Below are 17,372 nucleotides of genomic sequence, written 5' to 3' on the forward strand. Positions count from 1 at the left end.
AGCCTTGTGTGGTATTTCGATCAGCTCGCGAGATACCACGAGAATATCGTGACAAGGGTACCTGATCTTCACGGAAGAACCTACAGGACGGGTGCGGATGCCCGATACCAGATCAACACACCAGTCGGACGGGTAGGGTGATTCGTGAACCTCTGTTTGTGAGTACTGTAATACGGGGTGGTATTGAGTTTCGTGTTTACGGCAGCTATCTGACGCCAACAAATTCGTGAGAACTCTGGATTGTTGCTCAGAATAACAGTGGTTGTATCGAAAAGTCGCCAGGAGTAAAACGAATTCGTGTGCGCACAAACGCACAAGAAACGCAAAAGTTTTCGTACAAAATGGACGTCAGACGCCATCGAATTCAAGAGAATCATTAATAGTTAGTCGGGCATAAAAAATAAAGTGACTGCATTTTTTACTAGTTACTTTTTGCACGTCGGGTTGTCGCTAGTAACTTGTTGAAAATGATGAAGTAACTAGTCGAAACATTATTGTCGCACAATATTGAAAGTGACTATTTTAAATATGCACTGGAATGTATTGTGGGAGCCTAAGAGCTCATTCAACATATCGAACCTGTCAGTACTGAATGATTTTCGCAGTGTGTGACTAGCATAGCGCGATCGATGTGCTATGTAGAAAACGACTTGAGGCAGAGCAATACCTACGCGGAAGAACTCAAACTTGAGTTCAAGGCACCGTCATACACATCGTCGGTGCTAAAGTAGGTGGCCTGGTACTCGATTGGGAGCGTCAGATTGAACGCAGGCATTTCTTCAATGCACGACTTGTCCAGACCTTTCAAGCTGCCTTTGTTAGTAACAAACGAAGCCAGAATCTTCGTGCCGCAAGTCGGCGTCCAACCTTCACTTGAATCGAGCTGAGTCGACATTACGACACAGTGAACTGAACTGTTAAAAGTAACGAGCTCCTTGTTGTCTCCATCAAGAGCTTCTAGCAAATATTCGGCGTATTCGTCCGGTGTTTGAGCGTCCAGTTTGCTACTTAGAAGCAGAACGCTTGCGTGGCTGGGGATCTTAGCGGACTTGTTCCAGTACTCATCGTGCTCGTAGATGATGCCGTTTGCCGCATAGTTACCGTGATTGAATTCATTGCAAGCCGTCGACTTTTCTTTGGAGAAGGCGCAATACAGCGGAGACAACCAAAATGCGGTAGTGGATAGAAGAGCGCTGTTAAAACGTTTTTCCATCTCGGCCTTCGAGGGCTGCGGAGTCTCATACATCTCCGAGAAAGCGATGAGATTTAAGAGAAGCGGAGAGTAAAAGGCGTCGTCTTGCGTGGCTGCACCAGCGTTGAAGTTATTGATGAATTGACTGAGAACGTCGACGTCCATGGCCTCGCAGCGTTTCAGGCGGTAAACAATGGGGGGAATTAATTTTCGCATCTCCGGGTCCGTCAGCAATGTGCCAAGCGTAATCGAAAGTGTTGCCGAAGGAGGGAACTCGCCGAAATTCTTGACGCTGTTCAGAAGAGTTGCACACGTCGAGTTTGGATCTTTGGCAAAGTCTGTCTTCAAGCCTCGAAGTGTCTTCGGCAACGTGTTGGGCTTCTTGAAGCGACTGCTGCAGATAGCGTCCTGCGAGCACAGCTCCAGGAAGCGGTCGCCCACTACACCAAAGTCAACATCACGCTTAGACATAGACATAAATTTGTCCGCGGATGACCCCGACGAAGTCGCAATGCCGTCCAAAACGTATCCGGTAACGTGAGGAGGGTTCAGGTGGATCAAACGTTCCACCAGCACCGTTCCATAACTGGTGCCGTACACAATGGTACTGGCGCCGTTTGTGTACTTCGAGATGAAGCTCACCAAATCTGTGGCGGCACTTGTCGTCGAGAACGAGGCAAGACTGCCGTACTCGTTTTCTAGTTCTTGAGCACAGGCGGGAACTTCCGATAGATCGATATCTCTACCGCTTGGAGAACCGCTAGTAGTAACTTGCGCTGCTACGCAGTCCAGAAATGTGCTGCGCCCGGTTCCACGATAGTCCATCGTGTACACGTTTACTGTCCCATCGAGGTAAGTGTACAAATCAAGCATCGATGATTCCACTGGAATCGATAGCCACACCATAATAAAATTAGAATATGGCGGAGCGTGCACGCCAAGAACCGAGAGGTAAAACTAAGGATATGCTGAAAGCTTTTACTTACAGGAAGAGGAGGAATATCCGGGTCCTCCCTGTAGGAACCAGACATTCGTAGCGATTTTGGGATTACCATTGGTGGCCACCACCCGCTTCACGAAGATGTCGATCATCGGGTCGGCGAACTGTGGCGTCTCGCAAACGCCGGGGTAACACAGCGGCGCTTTGAACGTAGCACACTCCGAGTCATGTCCACTTGAGCTACCTTCATCGGAGAAGGTGTAGTCAGAGCACTTGTACCAGCCATTCAACCGGGTCTTGGCGGTAGTTTTGGTTGCTGCCGAGGTCCGCGAGAGTATCGCCGCCAATGCGAATAGTTGATAAAAGCGCATTTGCCACTTCACTGGAAATTTTGGAAATGCCGAACAATAAATTCGTGCCGTATAGGAATAGTGCAATACATACATGCGTAACGTAGGTTATCATCCTGCTGTTACTATGTTGCTCATCGTTGAACCTCCGTTGCCAATGAATCCTTGGCGGAGCTTTGAACTTTGACTGAACTGTACTACATCTGTGTAGACTAGAGTATTATACTTCGTACCTACTGTTCACGCATTACAAATTACATAAACAGTACTTATACTTCACAGGCCTCTCAAAATTAGGCAGAAATACCTACCTACCTAATTTGACCTCGATTAGGCATTTTGGGAAAAGTCTGAATAGGTAGTGCTTAAGTAGTTCGATACAAATGGTTCAAAACCCAAGTTAAGCAAGCAGGTGGTATACTTTATTCAAGTGAATTGTCATTGTCTTAGCTACGTGGACTCCTAGCGACGCGGTCAGCTAGATCGAGCAAAGAGAAGTACTGCAGCGACTGGAGTTGGCCTTCCATTGCATAGTTGGTTAGAGCTGTTCTCTGCGGGTTCTTGACTTGCTTCAAGGCGCTGAACTCACTCTCAACTGAGTGAGTGCCAGGTGATATCGCCGCCACTCCAGCGACGAATGCGAACAGTAACGTGTAATTGCCCTCGCAGTCCACATCTGCAACATGTGTGTGAGAATGTTGTCGCGCCTGGAAGATGAGAACGACTTGATATTTGTGGTCTTGGGGGGCGTTTTTTTTTCTCAGTCAGCCTCGTAAATGCAGTGCGCTCTTAACCAGGTGAAATTTCGCGGCCAAACGCTTGACAGAATTAGCACCATGCCTCGGTAATTTCACCATCAACAACACTTGCACTCAAAGGCAGAAGGCCAAGCTCAGCCTCGTATTTGGGGATCCATTTTTGTCGTTGCTGCAGAGGGGTGATTATAGTTTGCACAAGGGCAGTGTTGACACAGCGGTTTGCACTAGTGACTTTAGGATGTGGTGCGTTCTGTTGGTCTCCACGAGCAACCCTTCTTAGACCCTCGCCTTTATCCTTTTGTCTTCCACATTCGTGCTAGAAGGTGGAGAGCGCCGAAAGGTGGAATGCACAGGCAACGACGCGAATAGACTGGGAGCTAAGGTGGTTTCAGGCATGTCCCCAATGAGGTATTTTGAAAAAATAGGATTAGGCATTTTGCACTTTCCCTTCACACACTACCTAATTTTGAGAGGCCTGTTGTCTATATGTATTAATACCAATGGTACTATCACGACGTCCCCTCAAACGACCGTCGCTTTTCAATACCCTGCGATTTCTGCTAGTGTTTATGCAGAATTAATAGAGTCTGGTTACCAGAAAGTTCCCTCTTGATTTGATACCTGTGTAATCACTATTGCAATTGTACCCTAAACCACGCGGCCATACTGTAGCACTGAATATGAATGTTCTGTATCGATTAAGTGTCACATTGTCGAAATCATACGATGGGCTCGCTAGTGTTAGGAAGCTGCAACATAATACGCTGTCCTGCATTGTTTATGACTACATACCATCTCTGAACAGTGTTAGCAGCTGGTTTTTGCAACCACTGGTTTTTCCAACACTGCTCTGAATCTGTACAGTTTGTCTGGATGTGACATAAGCATATTACTACATATTATATAGTACATATTAGTAACACTGCTCTGAATCACTTGATACATGTACAGTTTGTCTGGATGTGACATAAACATATTACTAGATAATATGTACTACATAATAAATAGTACATGTATCAAGTGATTCAGAGCAGTGTTACTATATGATATGTATAATATTATATAATAATATATTATATTATACATATCATATGTGTATGCTCAGATGTACCTAGATTTCTGCTTCGGCTGGAATTTTACTGAACCCTGGCTATTAATAGGGTGGTTTTGAAAAGGGCAAAATGAAGAGCACTGTTCATTTCAAAGTGACATTGTAACTTAAAGTCCGTACTCGCGGCCAGCTACTCACTTCACGAGAGTGGCTACGTGCTCCCCGTCTTAGAAAGGGCAGAGGTCAGTTCAAACGCCCCCAAAACCATTTTTTCTATCAATCCACTGTCGAGGAGTTCGCCTGTAGTTCCGGCCTGGGACCTTATCGGCCTGCAATTCCTCAGCCCCCAGAAAGTGGAGATCCTTACGCACCCGTAAGTGATCTCTACGTTTGCTCAGGTGCCTGCAACGCGCGAGAAACCCATTATTCTGGAGGGTACCAGTATTGGTGAACCAGGCCCGTGATTTCTCCAATTCAAAAATCAAACAAATCGAAAAGTACAACAAGTGAAATTGTATGCATCTCTGTTACTAAATGTCGCAAGACGGAGCTCGGCTCACTTCACGGCCACTCGTTGTTGAATGCAACTGTTAGTTGACGGGTCGTCCCGTAAGTCATCCCGTAAGTCGTCCCGTAAGCCGTAATAGTATCATAGGTTACCCCATAGCTGCTGCTGCGGACATGTATTATTGCTGGATAAAAGGTTTGACGGTCCTATACTGCCTACTGTATCAGTTTGACAGGCGAAGGATGACCTCGTCAGGGGATCTTCATACAGCTGGGGGGAGGGGGGCTCCTGTTTTTGAGCTACCGGACGGGCTTACCCCTTATTTTTGAACTGCCAGATGACCTACCCCCCCCCTATTTTTGGTCTGCCCCCCCTCCCCCCTCAGATTTTGATTCGGGCTGCGCCCCTGGACCTCGTCTACGTCGCGTTTCTAGCTAAGGCGAGGTTATTTCGCTTGGCTTAATAATACACTGGTTTTCTTGGCCGTACGTAATGCTCATGATGGTTGGCGCGTTCGCCTTGCTGTCATTGACTGTATTGGAGCGGGTTTGGGGCGCAAGTCGAAGAGCTTCGCCACCCACGCTGTCAGCTCCACTTGCGTTATGGACGGACAGGCCGCGGATTTTTTTGTATGATGGCTCTCTTGTAACCAATTTAAAGCCAGCCACCCATCGTGCCTTTCGGACTTAGTCTGCTTTAAAGTGAGCGCCAATGCATTGCGAGCGCGAGTGAGCAGTCATCCGGACCTACCATTTTTGAGGAATTATCTGAAGTGAGTGGAAGTCCACTCACTCGTTTCCTGGACGGGAGTTCTGTTCCTTAACCAATGGCCACCATTTGGTGCTGTGAAATTTCACACTACCGCAGTTTAGGGCTTAATGGAGTATTAATGGTCACTGGCTTAGCTATGGGAAAACAAGACGAAGCTTGACTGCCCTTGGTTCTAGATGCAGCCGATTTGACCGCAGCACGATCGTTCGGGCTACTTGACGATGCTGCACCCGTGAATACGACTGACTCGAAGTCTTCTCTGTACGGTGTTGCTCACAACAAAACATACGGAACATTAGTGAAGACGAATTTGAATCACAACAAGCTATTCAACAACGATGCGAGGATTTTGCAAGTTCGTGCGGCTTTCAGCTGATTGTACATGGCAGCAGCTAAGCAAACGCCAAATATACGTGCAAGCTCCTACACGGACAGCAATTTTTCGATCCCTATATTAACGAGGAACGTGTGCAATGCCATTTTTCCTAAACACATTGATTTGTACGAGAAATTACCGGAAAAAAGCCTGCTCTTCATGGTTTTTCTCCACCGCTCTTATTTTCCGATACGTTTGCGTTTTCTAGCTGAGCTCATTTGCATATTCTAGCTGAGCTAGCCATTAAAGTGCAGCGTGGTAGCGAGCAATATCCCGTTTGCTCGGAAACATGGTTTGCAACCAAAGGAGGGGGGGGTCAGAGAACCTCTATTTTGTTAGGAATTAACTATAGAGTCCTGGAATTTCTGTAGGCTTTGCCTAATTGATGCGTTATCCGGTGGCCATCTTGGGCTAGATTCTCGAATACAACGCCGACTTAATGTTTCCTTAAGCCTTGGAGGTAAGCTGTTGAACTCATACATCCCTGGGGTAATTGTACCTCGTCGCGACAGTTTGATTAAGTTCGCCGGGCCTGACACCTCTTGAATTCTGGTTGTTTCCCACATATATGAGTTGAACTTGTTGAAAATGCTTGGATCATCTGGGCGTTGGGTCGCCGGTGCAGCACCTTGAATCATGACATGTACTGTGCTGGAGAGTGTGATTTGACGGAGCTTCTGCAGGGCTACTTGAAGGATTTCTCCTATCCACTCCTGAGTCGAACAGTAAACACGTCGTTCTTGTATTCCAATGACTTCGATTGTGATCCTGTTCACTTGGCTGGGTCCTAGGAGTATCCAGGCCCCCGATATTCATTCGGCTGTTTTACTATGTGATATTGAATGATCCATGTTTGTAGAAATATCGCTTGCTGCAAAGGTGACACTCCCTTGAATACACTGTAGCATTGGGCAAGTCTAAATCCTTGATTATAGGTTGCCGTATTGGATGTCCACGCCAGAATTACGGCTGTTGTCTGAAAGTCTGCTGCGTTCCACACTATTTTTTCGGCTTCTTTCTGATGTATCTGGACATTTTCAAAGATTTCCTTGTTACGTATTCTCCATAACATGCATTGTTTGCTTGTCGTCCAAATACGCCACAGAGTTTGCATCGCCTCGGTAAGCTCATGTGACCATTCAGAGATTGAGCTTCTTGCAGCTGCCAAAAAGTCTGGAGTGGTTGATGGGGTCGATCTATCTGCTGTAAAGCTTCGCAACTCGGTCATCTCCTGATGCGTTGGATGGTAGTCAAGCCATGATGGAATCCAAGCTAGCCAAACGCCTTGCGCTCTTGTACAATCCCAGAGGATGTGTTCGATAGTCTCCGGTGATGTTGTGCAGTGTTCATACGAACAACGTCGATTACTGGGCCATCCGGCATGAAAGAAGTTCAAAGTTCTAGTGCAAATTCTGTAGATCGTCCATCGCTGGTAGTCTGTCAAGATACCATCATGTTTCCAAATTGCGGCTGGGCTTTGTCGCTGTGTAGCTTCTATCCATGGGGTTTTTCTGCGGCATCTTTCATTCGATTGAGGATATGTTGTACAGAGAATTTGGGTTTTCGCCGAAGGCGTTTAGCTCGGATTTTTCGGATAGTTTGACGTAGATTTCGTGCCAAGGTTTTTGGCGGGGCCGCCCATGGTGTTGAATACAGACTTGGGTTGTCTTGGAAGGCAATCCCGCTAGTTCTTTCGACATACAGCAGCGTTGCAAAATCTTCATCAAATCGAGTGTCATGGTTTCGCTCTGTGATTTTCCATGTCCATCCATCGTTGTATTGACTAAGTTTAAAAGCTTCTTCTCGTGGTACTGTGAGAGAAAATGCCGTCACCTTATGATACCACGTTGATACCCATTGATACTCTTTTTTCAAAGTGGGGAGATACCATGGGGTTACTGGATTTGGCAGTTGGGACCAAACCTTATCGGGAATACTCGAAAATATGCTTGCACACCACTTCCGTATTTGACGATGGTGCTGTATCTTGAATAGGCGGAAGCGAATAGGCGGAATCAGAATAAATTCGCCAGGTCCTAAGCTTGATATTTGGAGATGTAATAATGAGCATGGATATATCAGCGGAAAATCTCTCGCTTGCAGTGGTTTTCCTTTGTGATCAACAACACACCCATTGTCGCACCAGCTTCCTGCTCGTAGAAACCCGACAGTCCCGCCTTCCGGTTCCCCTGGAGTAGGTGCCTGTAGCGCACATTGGAGAGATCCGCTGTGATGCCAATAGCAGATCATAGTATCTTTGTTGCTTGCGACTCTATCAGCAGTTCCTGAAGATGGATAAAGTTGCAGCCGTTCTGTTTGATCTGCCCAAACCTCATATCGTCCCAGTTCTTGGACAGTTGTTCTTGTTCCTTTATTCCTTTTTCTTGGACAAGAACGTATCCGATTCCTCAACGTAGGTGTAAATATACAGCAGTCAGGCGAGTTGATTTGGTCGGGATGAGCAAGGGAGTGCCACGCCGCTGTGTAGCTATCTGGTGTAGATTGCATCCAATATTCTGCCTGATTCATACGTGTGATTTGGAGCGCCAATTCGATGTTTTATAGACCCAAACCGCCTTGTTCTTCAGGAGCAAATACCAATCCGGGGGCTAACTTATTTCGAGCTTGTTCCTCTCCAATTGTTCCTTTCCAAATGAATCGTTTCTGTAGCTGTTCTAATTGGCGAAGCATTTTTGAAGTGATCAAAATGTGCTGGCCTGTAAATTGGATCACTGGCAGTACTATCGTGTTAAATAAAACCACTCGTTGTTTAACAGAATTGGTTACTTGTGTTGCCACTTGCAGTCGTTTTTTAATGTTTTCCACTCGAAGCTCCCAATTTAGGTCAGTAGTATCTTTTACTCCGAAATGGTACCCCAATATTCGTGTTGTAGCCGTTTGAGCCAATACTGGATATCCGTGACATTTAGTCTGATGCCAAGCTGTATTGAGCGGTATCAATATACTTTTGCTCGGACTTTCAACCCCGAGAGCTGACCAAAACGATTTAAAATTGCGTTGACAGGTGCTAATTCTCTCGTTGCCGAAAGAAATATTGTACTGTCATCTACAAATCCGCTGAATATATGTCGTCTTCCTCCTGATCCCGGAATTTCCACTCCTTTGATTGCAGGATGTGCTTGGATTGCTCGCCCTAGAAAATCAACAGCAAGGACGAAAAGTAAAGGTGCTAACGGACAACCCTGTCGTATGCCGGAGTTCACAGCCCATTTACTTGATTCTTCTCCATTTACTAAATAGCTAGCCATGGTTCCATTGTGAAGATTATGAAATACATCAAGCAATTGCTGGGGGAATCCATATTGCTCCAGCGCAGCCGCCATAAAGTTTCTGCATAGTGTGTCGTACGCCTTCTGGAGATCAACACAAAGAATCGCAGGGGAATCTGCCCAATCAGTAGTAGGATCATCTATTACTGTTCGTAACAGCGCTTGAACCATTGTTACACTCCTTGTTAGTAATCTTCCCCTCACAAATCCCTGTTGCCCACTACTAATTATTCGTGGTTAGAAGGGGTGAATTCGATTAGCGTAAATTCTTCCCAATATCTTGTATGCTGTGTTCAACAGAGATATTGGTCTATAGTCCATTGCGCTTTTTGAATCACCTTTTTTTCGAAGCGGTACTACCACCGCATCCAGGAACGATTTCGGGACTGCGGCACCGTTCTGAATATCCTGGTAAACCGCTGTGAGGATTCCTACCAGTTCGTCTTCGAAATCCTTGAAGAAATCGTGAGATAGTCCTGAGGAGCCTCCGGATTTATCCCGTGGAAGCTGATCTATTGCGGTTAGAACTTCCTGATCTTCAATTGGTCTTGTCAATTTCGTTTGTTCCTCTGGCTGTAGTCGGTTTTGTTCAGGTACTTCGTGGAATTTTTTCAGAGCATCTTGAATGTTATCGGGACTAACTTTTGCATGAGATGCTCCTAATATATCGTTCCATTCTGATGCCATTCTTTCTGCTGTAGACATATTCTCAGTATAGAAGTGTCCCGGAGATGGATCAATCCCTGTTACGTATTGGTCCCGCTGCCAGTTAGCGTGTTTCTTGTAAAAATTCTTTAAATTAGAAGCAGTAGGTTGTATAGATCGACCAAAAGATCGACTACTCTGTCGTACTCGGCGATGCTGTGTTTTTAGTAGTATTTCAGTTCTTGTTGATGGTGGCGATCGGAGATTTGTCTGTAAACGGTCATAATAATGTTCGGTGTGTTCACGGTCCATACGGGCTACTTCACCAATCATTAACGAAAATTGCCTCGCAAAAGTATCCCAGGCTACGGCGGGACTACTTTGGCGCTGGAATTCAGTGGTCAAACTTTTTAGTCGCTTTTGTATTTGAGTTCGCACCCATTCTGGCCTCGAACTACTGAATGGATATCGCGTAACCCCTTTGCGTTTTCGACTCTGTGAATTTTGCATCGTTAGCCACAACCGGAGCTCCTGATGGTCGGAGTAGCCAACTGGTTCACGTGCTTCAACCCACTGCGCTGTTCCGGCAATATCACTGCTAACGTAGAACCGATCGATCCTGCTAGCTGAGCGCTTTCGCCAGTATGTGTAGTGAGTAAGGGGTCTAATGTAATGTATTGTCTTCATCTGCGTGAGATGAAAGTGTCACGGCATCCATCAAATTAAGATTATCAATTAGATGATTGAGTTCTTTGCTTTCACAGGCACCTAAACTCGGTAGTCCATCAACAAGACGATCCACCCGAGGATTTAGTACCGCATTGAAGTCCCCACCAAGTAATGTCGATATATTTGAGTCCATCCAATCGTTCAAGTCAGAGAAGAAATCATTTCTTTTGATTCTATTTGTCGGTGCGTATATGTTTGCTAAGCACCAATCATCAAATTGAACCGCAATTCTTCTGTCATTCCAATCATTCTGTTTCGATGGATGAATTCGTGCGGCAATGTGTGGTAGTAATAGTATCCCTACTCTTCCTGAGTTGGTTGCTGTAGTTGTCCAGTAACTAAGAGGATGAGGCGGTTGTTTTGCTCCACAAACGCGATTCCACATTTCGGTCATCTCTGCAATGTCTGCCTTCGTCTTCAAATGTGTGTCCTGAACAAAATAATTTCTGCGGGAGCTACGTCGGTGCGTAGTGGCCACCCGCGCAGCCATGCCTCCCGACGCTTGCTAATAAATCCTTGTAAATTTTGTGTAATAACCTGAAGTGCTGTTCTCCCTTTATTCCATTTCGCTTCAAATGTCCTGGAGTGTAAAACATTTCCGCAACGTTATGCAGGTCTGCATACAGATCCGGGTATAAGTCTGTTGCCGTCTTGGTTGACTGAGCTGGAATAATTATTGGATGTTCGGGGTTTGTTGCGGTGGGTCAATTGACCTATGCGCTAACATCGATTCCAAGCTAGCTAGGTCACCGTCGGAATCTTGCCCATATAATGCCTTTTTAGTCTGGGATCCTGTTTGAGTGCACCCTGCAAGATTTTGATCAAGGGTACTACCATGGCATTTGTAGGGAATGGCCTCCCACTGATTCTAGCTAGCTCAGGACCGTAAGCGATGGCTGCAATTATCAATCGAGTAAGGTGGGCTGCCTGAGCTTTTTTGCAGATCTTGAGTAGTTCATTTTTGTCAGCGTCATACTTTCGAAGCTTGATCCAGTAGTCTCGCCCATGAATATAGAAATCATTTATCATTTCGTCGCGTTCCGTCTTCAGATAATTAATCTCATTGCCTAGTTCAGTCTGTGCCAGTTCGTCATGTTGAGCAGTGCGAACCTCGATTAGGCCTTGAATTAGACAGTCGATTCGAAATCCTCTCGTCCAGTCTTGTAGAACGCTTGCATTTATTGAGCGAATAGTATATTCGGGTGAGTCTACTGCTTGCAAGCTTTGCAATAGTTTCACAGGGTGAGCTTTAACCGCATTCTTCCATGTGGTAGTGTTTGCTGGAAGACCCGGGAAATTCAGGATGCTTATCTGTTTCCAATCAGGTTCCAGCGCATTCCATTACTCCCGTTGGCTAATCTCCCCCCGCCGACCAGCAGAAGCCGTTTTCTGATGGCTTGTAAATCTTCCTCCTCTTGGAGTGGTTAAATCGTCTCAGTGTATATCTGGAGGGACTGGGTCGTGCTTTGCGTCGCTTCTTGCCATCTCCGGTGGGGGCGACCATGATGATTCTTGAGATTCATCCATTTCAACGTCGCTATCCCCTGGTGTGCTGGCGCTAGATATTCCGTTGGCATGAAGTTGTTGTTGCCAGTGTTGTAAAGTTTCAGCGTTGGCCCCCGTCATTGTTTCCAAAGCCTGTCTCTGTGACGTGTTATTCCAGTCAAGTTGTAGCAGTAACTTTCGTACTACTGGAGCAAGGCAAAACGCTCCCACATTCGAGAACTCTAGCGATTCTTTTGTTCGTGGTCCACCTGGTTCATTAATTTTCTTCGACTCTTGTCGACCACTCTCTGGAGGACCTGTCTGGTTTAAAACAGCAATTGGCTGGGCATCTGTGTTGCTCGTTGGTGCTTTAATGTTTTCTAGTGGGTTCAGCTGCGTCCTCGGTTTTACTTTCTTCTTCACCAAGTTCTGGGGGCATGTCGAGACATGATGACTCCTCCTCTGTCTGAGGTTGGTTAACCGGACGGTTTCCGAATTGTAGCCACTGGTAGTGCTCCGCACCATACTTTAGTACAATAGGCAGATGCTCTTTTCCTCTGGGATTTAGGCATTCTGCTTGAAGGCGTTCCAGTCACAACTGTGCCTCTGGTTCAGCGATCATTACTTCTTTAGCTGATTCCCAAATGAAGTTCGCTGTTTTAGCTGTGTACGGATCGAAGATCTGGTAGCTTGGCTTCGTAAGTCCATTCCGTGCTACTACTACAAAGATCGGTCGTTGTAGCAACTTGGCAGCTAGACGTAGCGTAAAATCAGAGCCCCAGAAGCTTCTAGCGATGAAAGCTGCACTCTTTGAGCTCGTTTGAGCTATATCTTCCATGTACTCCATCAGTAATTGCTTCGATTCCATTTCCGATAAGTTACTCGTATTTTTCATGCAAGCTAGTAATCGTAACTTACGTTCGTCGTGCTGGTACTCCTCGTCAAACCCATGCATCATAGCAATTTGCAAACCTTTCTTTAGTTTTGCGGTTAAGTTCTCGATAGCTTTCTGGTTTTCGGCTGTCGTGAAATCTGTGTTGAGTAGAGCCATGGCGATAGCGTAGTATTGGCAATTTCCTGTTCCTGGTGTGGCTACGTCCTTTAGACCACAGTATTCAATGACTTGGTGGCCTGTTGTCGTTGCCCATTCCAGGTCATCAATGACAAGATTGCGTAATTGTTCAGTGTCCTCCCACTTCGGTTCCGGGTTGCTGCGACTTATCGCTTCCATGATTAATCTCTGTTGTTTGGACAGTGCTGCTGGTCGACGAATTTGTCGAGGGCCACTATTTGTCGGCTTTGCAGCTTCCTTTTCTGGTCGACCTTGCGATTCCTGCTGGGATCCGTCTTCGCTGACTAGATCTATCACGTTCTGTTGATGGTTGTCTGTGGACACTTGCAGTTCTGATGATGACAAACTCTTGCTCTGTATGTGACTGTAGCTGGCATTACTGCGTTTTCCTCGCGACTTCGGTGTGATTCACGTTGAGATAGGCGCTGGTACCGCTCTTGGGACTTCCGCTTGAGATTCGTCTTGGTTTCCGTCGTTATTGTTCGTGGCTAGCGAAGTAATATGATGCTCAGTTACATCGCGGCGATGCTGTAGACTCGTCCACATACCTTCAAGCTCTTCAAAGCTAGTTATCGTTGATTTTTGCTTGATAAGTGTGGTGAGATCTTGTGCATTTACTGTAATGCAGTTTGCTGTAGATTTCCATTGATCTGTTGAAGCTCGGCATTGAACAACCGTGTGGCCAGGCTTACCGCAATTGTAGCACGGAGAAGCCGGACTGCTACCAACGTGATGGACTAATAGTTTGGTTCCCAGCCAGTTAATAAATCTGATCCCCTCCAAAAAGGGCGGGCATCCTGGGGATCGAAAGAAAATTTCCCACGCTCCGGTTTGTAGTGTCTGGCGTCCCGAGGTAGGTTCTTGATACGTCCTGAATTCTCCATCAAATCTCGATCGTAGAAATGCATCAACGGCTGCTTTATCTGTGAATCGCGAGATATTGAGTAGTTTGATTTTGTAGCGATCATGTTGACGTTCATTGGTGATACCATCTCTCCCTATCTGGATCGTCCAAACTCGTGCAGCGTTGTCACTTGGTGTTCCATCTCCAGAAGCGACTTCAGGGTGTAAATTTGTTAATACAAACCGCCTGCTTCGAAATGGGATGGACTTGTAAATTTTACCTTGATCTCACTTTCTTTCAAAGAAATACCATCCAGTAGAGTTCGCCTACTGTCGAAAATGGATGTAGCAAGACCCTTGAGTCGTCGCAGCCATATTTGCGCCGTACCATCGTGCTGCACCACTTCTAACTTGAAGAGCCGGATCAGACCTCGAAGTTCTTCTTGTTGGAGAATGGGATAATGCGATTTTTCTTCTGACAGCTCCTTTTGGTCTTGTTGCTTGAACGCCATCGTGAACATTTGCTGCATGACTTGATTGCGTGTGTGTTCTTCTTGCTCATTCATCTGTTCACCTTGATCAAATGTTCTCTCCATCTCGACCACCAGTTCACTGAAGGGGCTTGTTTCTCTGGTATCCCTTCCGGGTTCTGGCTCTTGTTCTCGGAGGGCTCAGCTTCCGGCTCGATTTCTCCAACTGGTGGTGGTGTAGCTGGTGGTTGTCGCTCCGTTGATTCAATTGCCTCCTGATGCATTGTCTTCACAACCTCTTCTTGTCCACTCTGATCTTCAACCTTCTCTGGTTCCTTTGGTAGCTTTGTCGCCGTTGTTTTGTCTTGGTGGAGGGCGCCAGGGTCCGGTGGGTGATTTCGGGCCTCCATGGTGCACTGAGATGGCAAGATCGTAGTGCTCCCAATTGAAAACCTTATAGTTTAACAAAGCTTAAACTTCAAGGGTCGCTCGAATGCTGCTCCTTTTGGTGTCGGTTGGCTAGGTGGTGTACTGCCACGCACCACAGGTTGATTCTTGTGCGGCTGGTCGGTCTGCGCGACTGGTCGCAAAAACGGAAGTGGTTTGCAACCAAAGGAATTCCAAGCTTCTTTCGCGCATAGTAGCTTTTGCTCGCAACGCGGCGAGACTCCTTCCGGGTAGCAGCACGAGCGACGACGGAGCGACGATCATGCTTAACTTCTTTGCAAGACGCTTTTTGAGGCCCTGCGACGTCTTTAACTTGCGCCGGCCCGTGCCGCTGGCCTTCTTGGTGCCAACTACGGCGCCAAGCTGCGTAAAAAGCTATACCAGGTCTGCGACGTTTGAGAATATTGATATTTAACCTAGTCCTACAAAAATGAGTGCTTCTTGCGCGAGCTGAACTCCCACTCACTTAAGATAATTCCTCACCATTTTCCGCCGAATACCTTTATAAAATGATTTTCGGATTTATATAATGTGGAACAGGTTATAGGCATACCCCCGTGTCGGAAGTGACCGCGCTGACTGTATTCTCAAACTGATCACCAAGATTGGTGCTTCAACTAGACGTCGTAGCCAGGGATTCCTTGAACCTTCACATCCATGTCTCAACCAATCACCTTCCTCGTCCACGCGAATAGCTATTCTGAATGGAGGCAACCGATATTAGTGCTGCGATTCTATCATTACTTCGTTGCACTACAACGGAGCACTGTGCGGGGACTTCGATTCCCGCACTGGTCCTGCTTTGCCACGACTTTCAAAGAAGTCGTCGATCGCTTTTACTTGTTCTCGCGGCAGTGGCCACTGCCGCGTGACACAGTACTTCGTGCCCGGCACGAGATCAATCTCGTGCTGAATGCCCTTATCCTGCGGAAGCTCCGCAGGAATCTCTTCCGGGAGTACGTCTTTGTACTCCCTCAACAGTTCGTAATAGGGACTCGACTTTAACGAGTCCCAACCTTGTTCCTCGAAGCGCTCTCGCTTCGTCTTCGCACTGAGAGTGTCTTCACTCTCAGTGGTACTTCCCATGAAGAGCTGTCTCAGCTCTTCGCTCTCGCTCTCAGTTCTTTCGCTGTTCGAAAGAACGCAGACCTGCTCGATGCGTCCATCGTGCAAGTCGCGCGTGAAGCGCTTCCAGCTCATGGCTGGAAGCGAAGTCACCTCCGACGCCGTCGTCGGAGGATTAGCGAGTTCCATCACACGATACTGGAATCCAGTATCGGCGCGCGTCAAGACGCTTAGCGTCTCGACATCCGGCGTCACCGCCTTAGTCTGCCCAGCAGACTGCTCTTGTTGCGTCTCGGTCCCGGACCGAGACTTGCGCAGCGTTCTCCGCATGCGCTGTCTTCTTGTTGTGTGGAGCCGGGCTCCGCACAGTTGTTCTTTTGGTCCAGGCCCGGCCGTGGACACTTGTTCGCCGGCGGACCCTGTCCGCGGGCGCGCGGTATCAAGCCCGGCTTGACCGCGTGTTCCTTCGTGCAGCTCGGGTGCACGGTAATGTGTCCTTTCGCCGGCAGACCCTGTCCGCGGGCGCGCGGTATCAAGCCCGGCTTGATCGCATGCCGCTTCGTCGTGCAGCCCGGCTGCACGACAGCATACAAATTGCGCCAGTGCGGTACGTTTGCAATCGTCCGCACTGTTTGCAGCGTCAACTCCCGGAGTCAACACGCCATCGCCACCTCGACGCTATTCACTGGCGGAGCCCCTCATGACCGAGGGTGCGTCGGCTCCCGGAGCCGACGCGTCGTTGTCGACCTGACCTCTTCGGGTCAGGGACTGTTCCTTACACACTTGAACGCGAGTGTTGGTTCCCAGAACCGACACATCCTCATCTTCCGACGTCGGCAGCATTGCCGACGTGGGTCTCACTTGTGCGCGCACTTCTTGGGCACTCCGGGACAGCAGCATTAAGCGCTGTCTCGACTGGTGAGCCGCGCGCACCTGCTGGTGCGTGCGCTGCGGTAACGGGGCCATCGCTCTATGTTCCGCTGTCGCGGTCGAAGCGCACGATCGTGCGCTTCTTCCAGTCTATCACCGGATCATGCCGTGCAAGCCACGGCATGCCCATCACCACGTCGAACTTATCGTCCAGGTCCAGGACGATAATAAGTGTTCGACAAACACCCGTTGTTTGTACGAGAAGCGCACGTTCACGACGCGCTTCTCGGTCTTCACGATGGCACCTGTTGCCAGTCGTACCTCCAGAAGACTTCGAGGTACATTTACCTCCTCGAAGTCAAGACTAGGCAGGCTCCGCAGTCGAACAAAGTTGTTCGACGTGCCCGAATCTACCAAAGCGCGAAGAGAGTCGCTCGCTCTCTTCGACGTTACCTTCAAGATTACCAGGTTCGGCCTGTCATCTTGTTTCTTGCAGCGAGATCTGGTCTC

At 47.6% G+C, this 17,372-nt stretch overlaps 1 protein-coding gene across 1 annotated transcript; it reads right to left on the reverse strand.

Moving 5' to 3' along the window:
* Positions 1-667: 667 nt before the first annotated feature.
* On the reverse strand, positions 668-2,284 carry IUM83_15438 (Serine protease family S33; the record flags this gene model as incomplete). The annotated part of the gene is made up of 2 exons (XM_067940253.1): positions 668-2,076; positions 2,179-2,284. The coding sequence occupies 2 exons, from the start codon at positions 2,282-2,284 to the stop codon at positions 668-670; spliced, it is 1,515 nt and encodes a 504-aa protein (XP_067780160.1).
* Between the last annotated feature and the right edge of the window lie 15,088 nt (positions 2,285-17,372).

The sequence above is a fragment of the Phytophthora cinnamomi genome (assembly GCF_018691715.1).
Source record: "Phytophthora cinnamomi strain GKB4 chromosome Unknown Contig128, whole genome shotgun sequence".
Taxonomy (NCBI): domain Eukaryota; phylum Oomycota; class Peronosporomycetes; order Peronosporales; family Peronosporaceae; genus Phytophthora; species Phytophthora cinnamomi.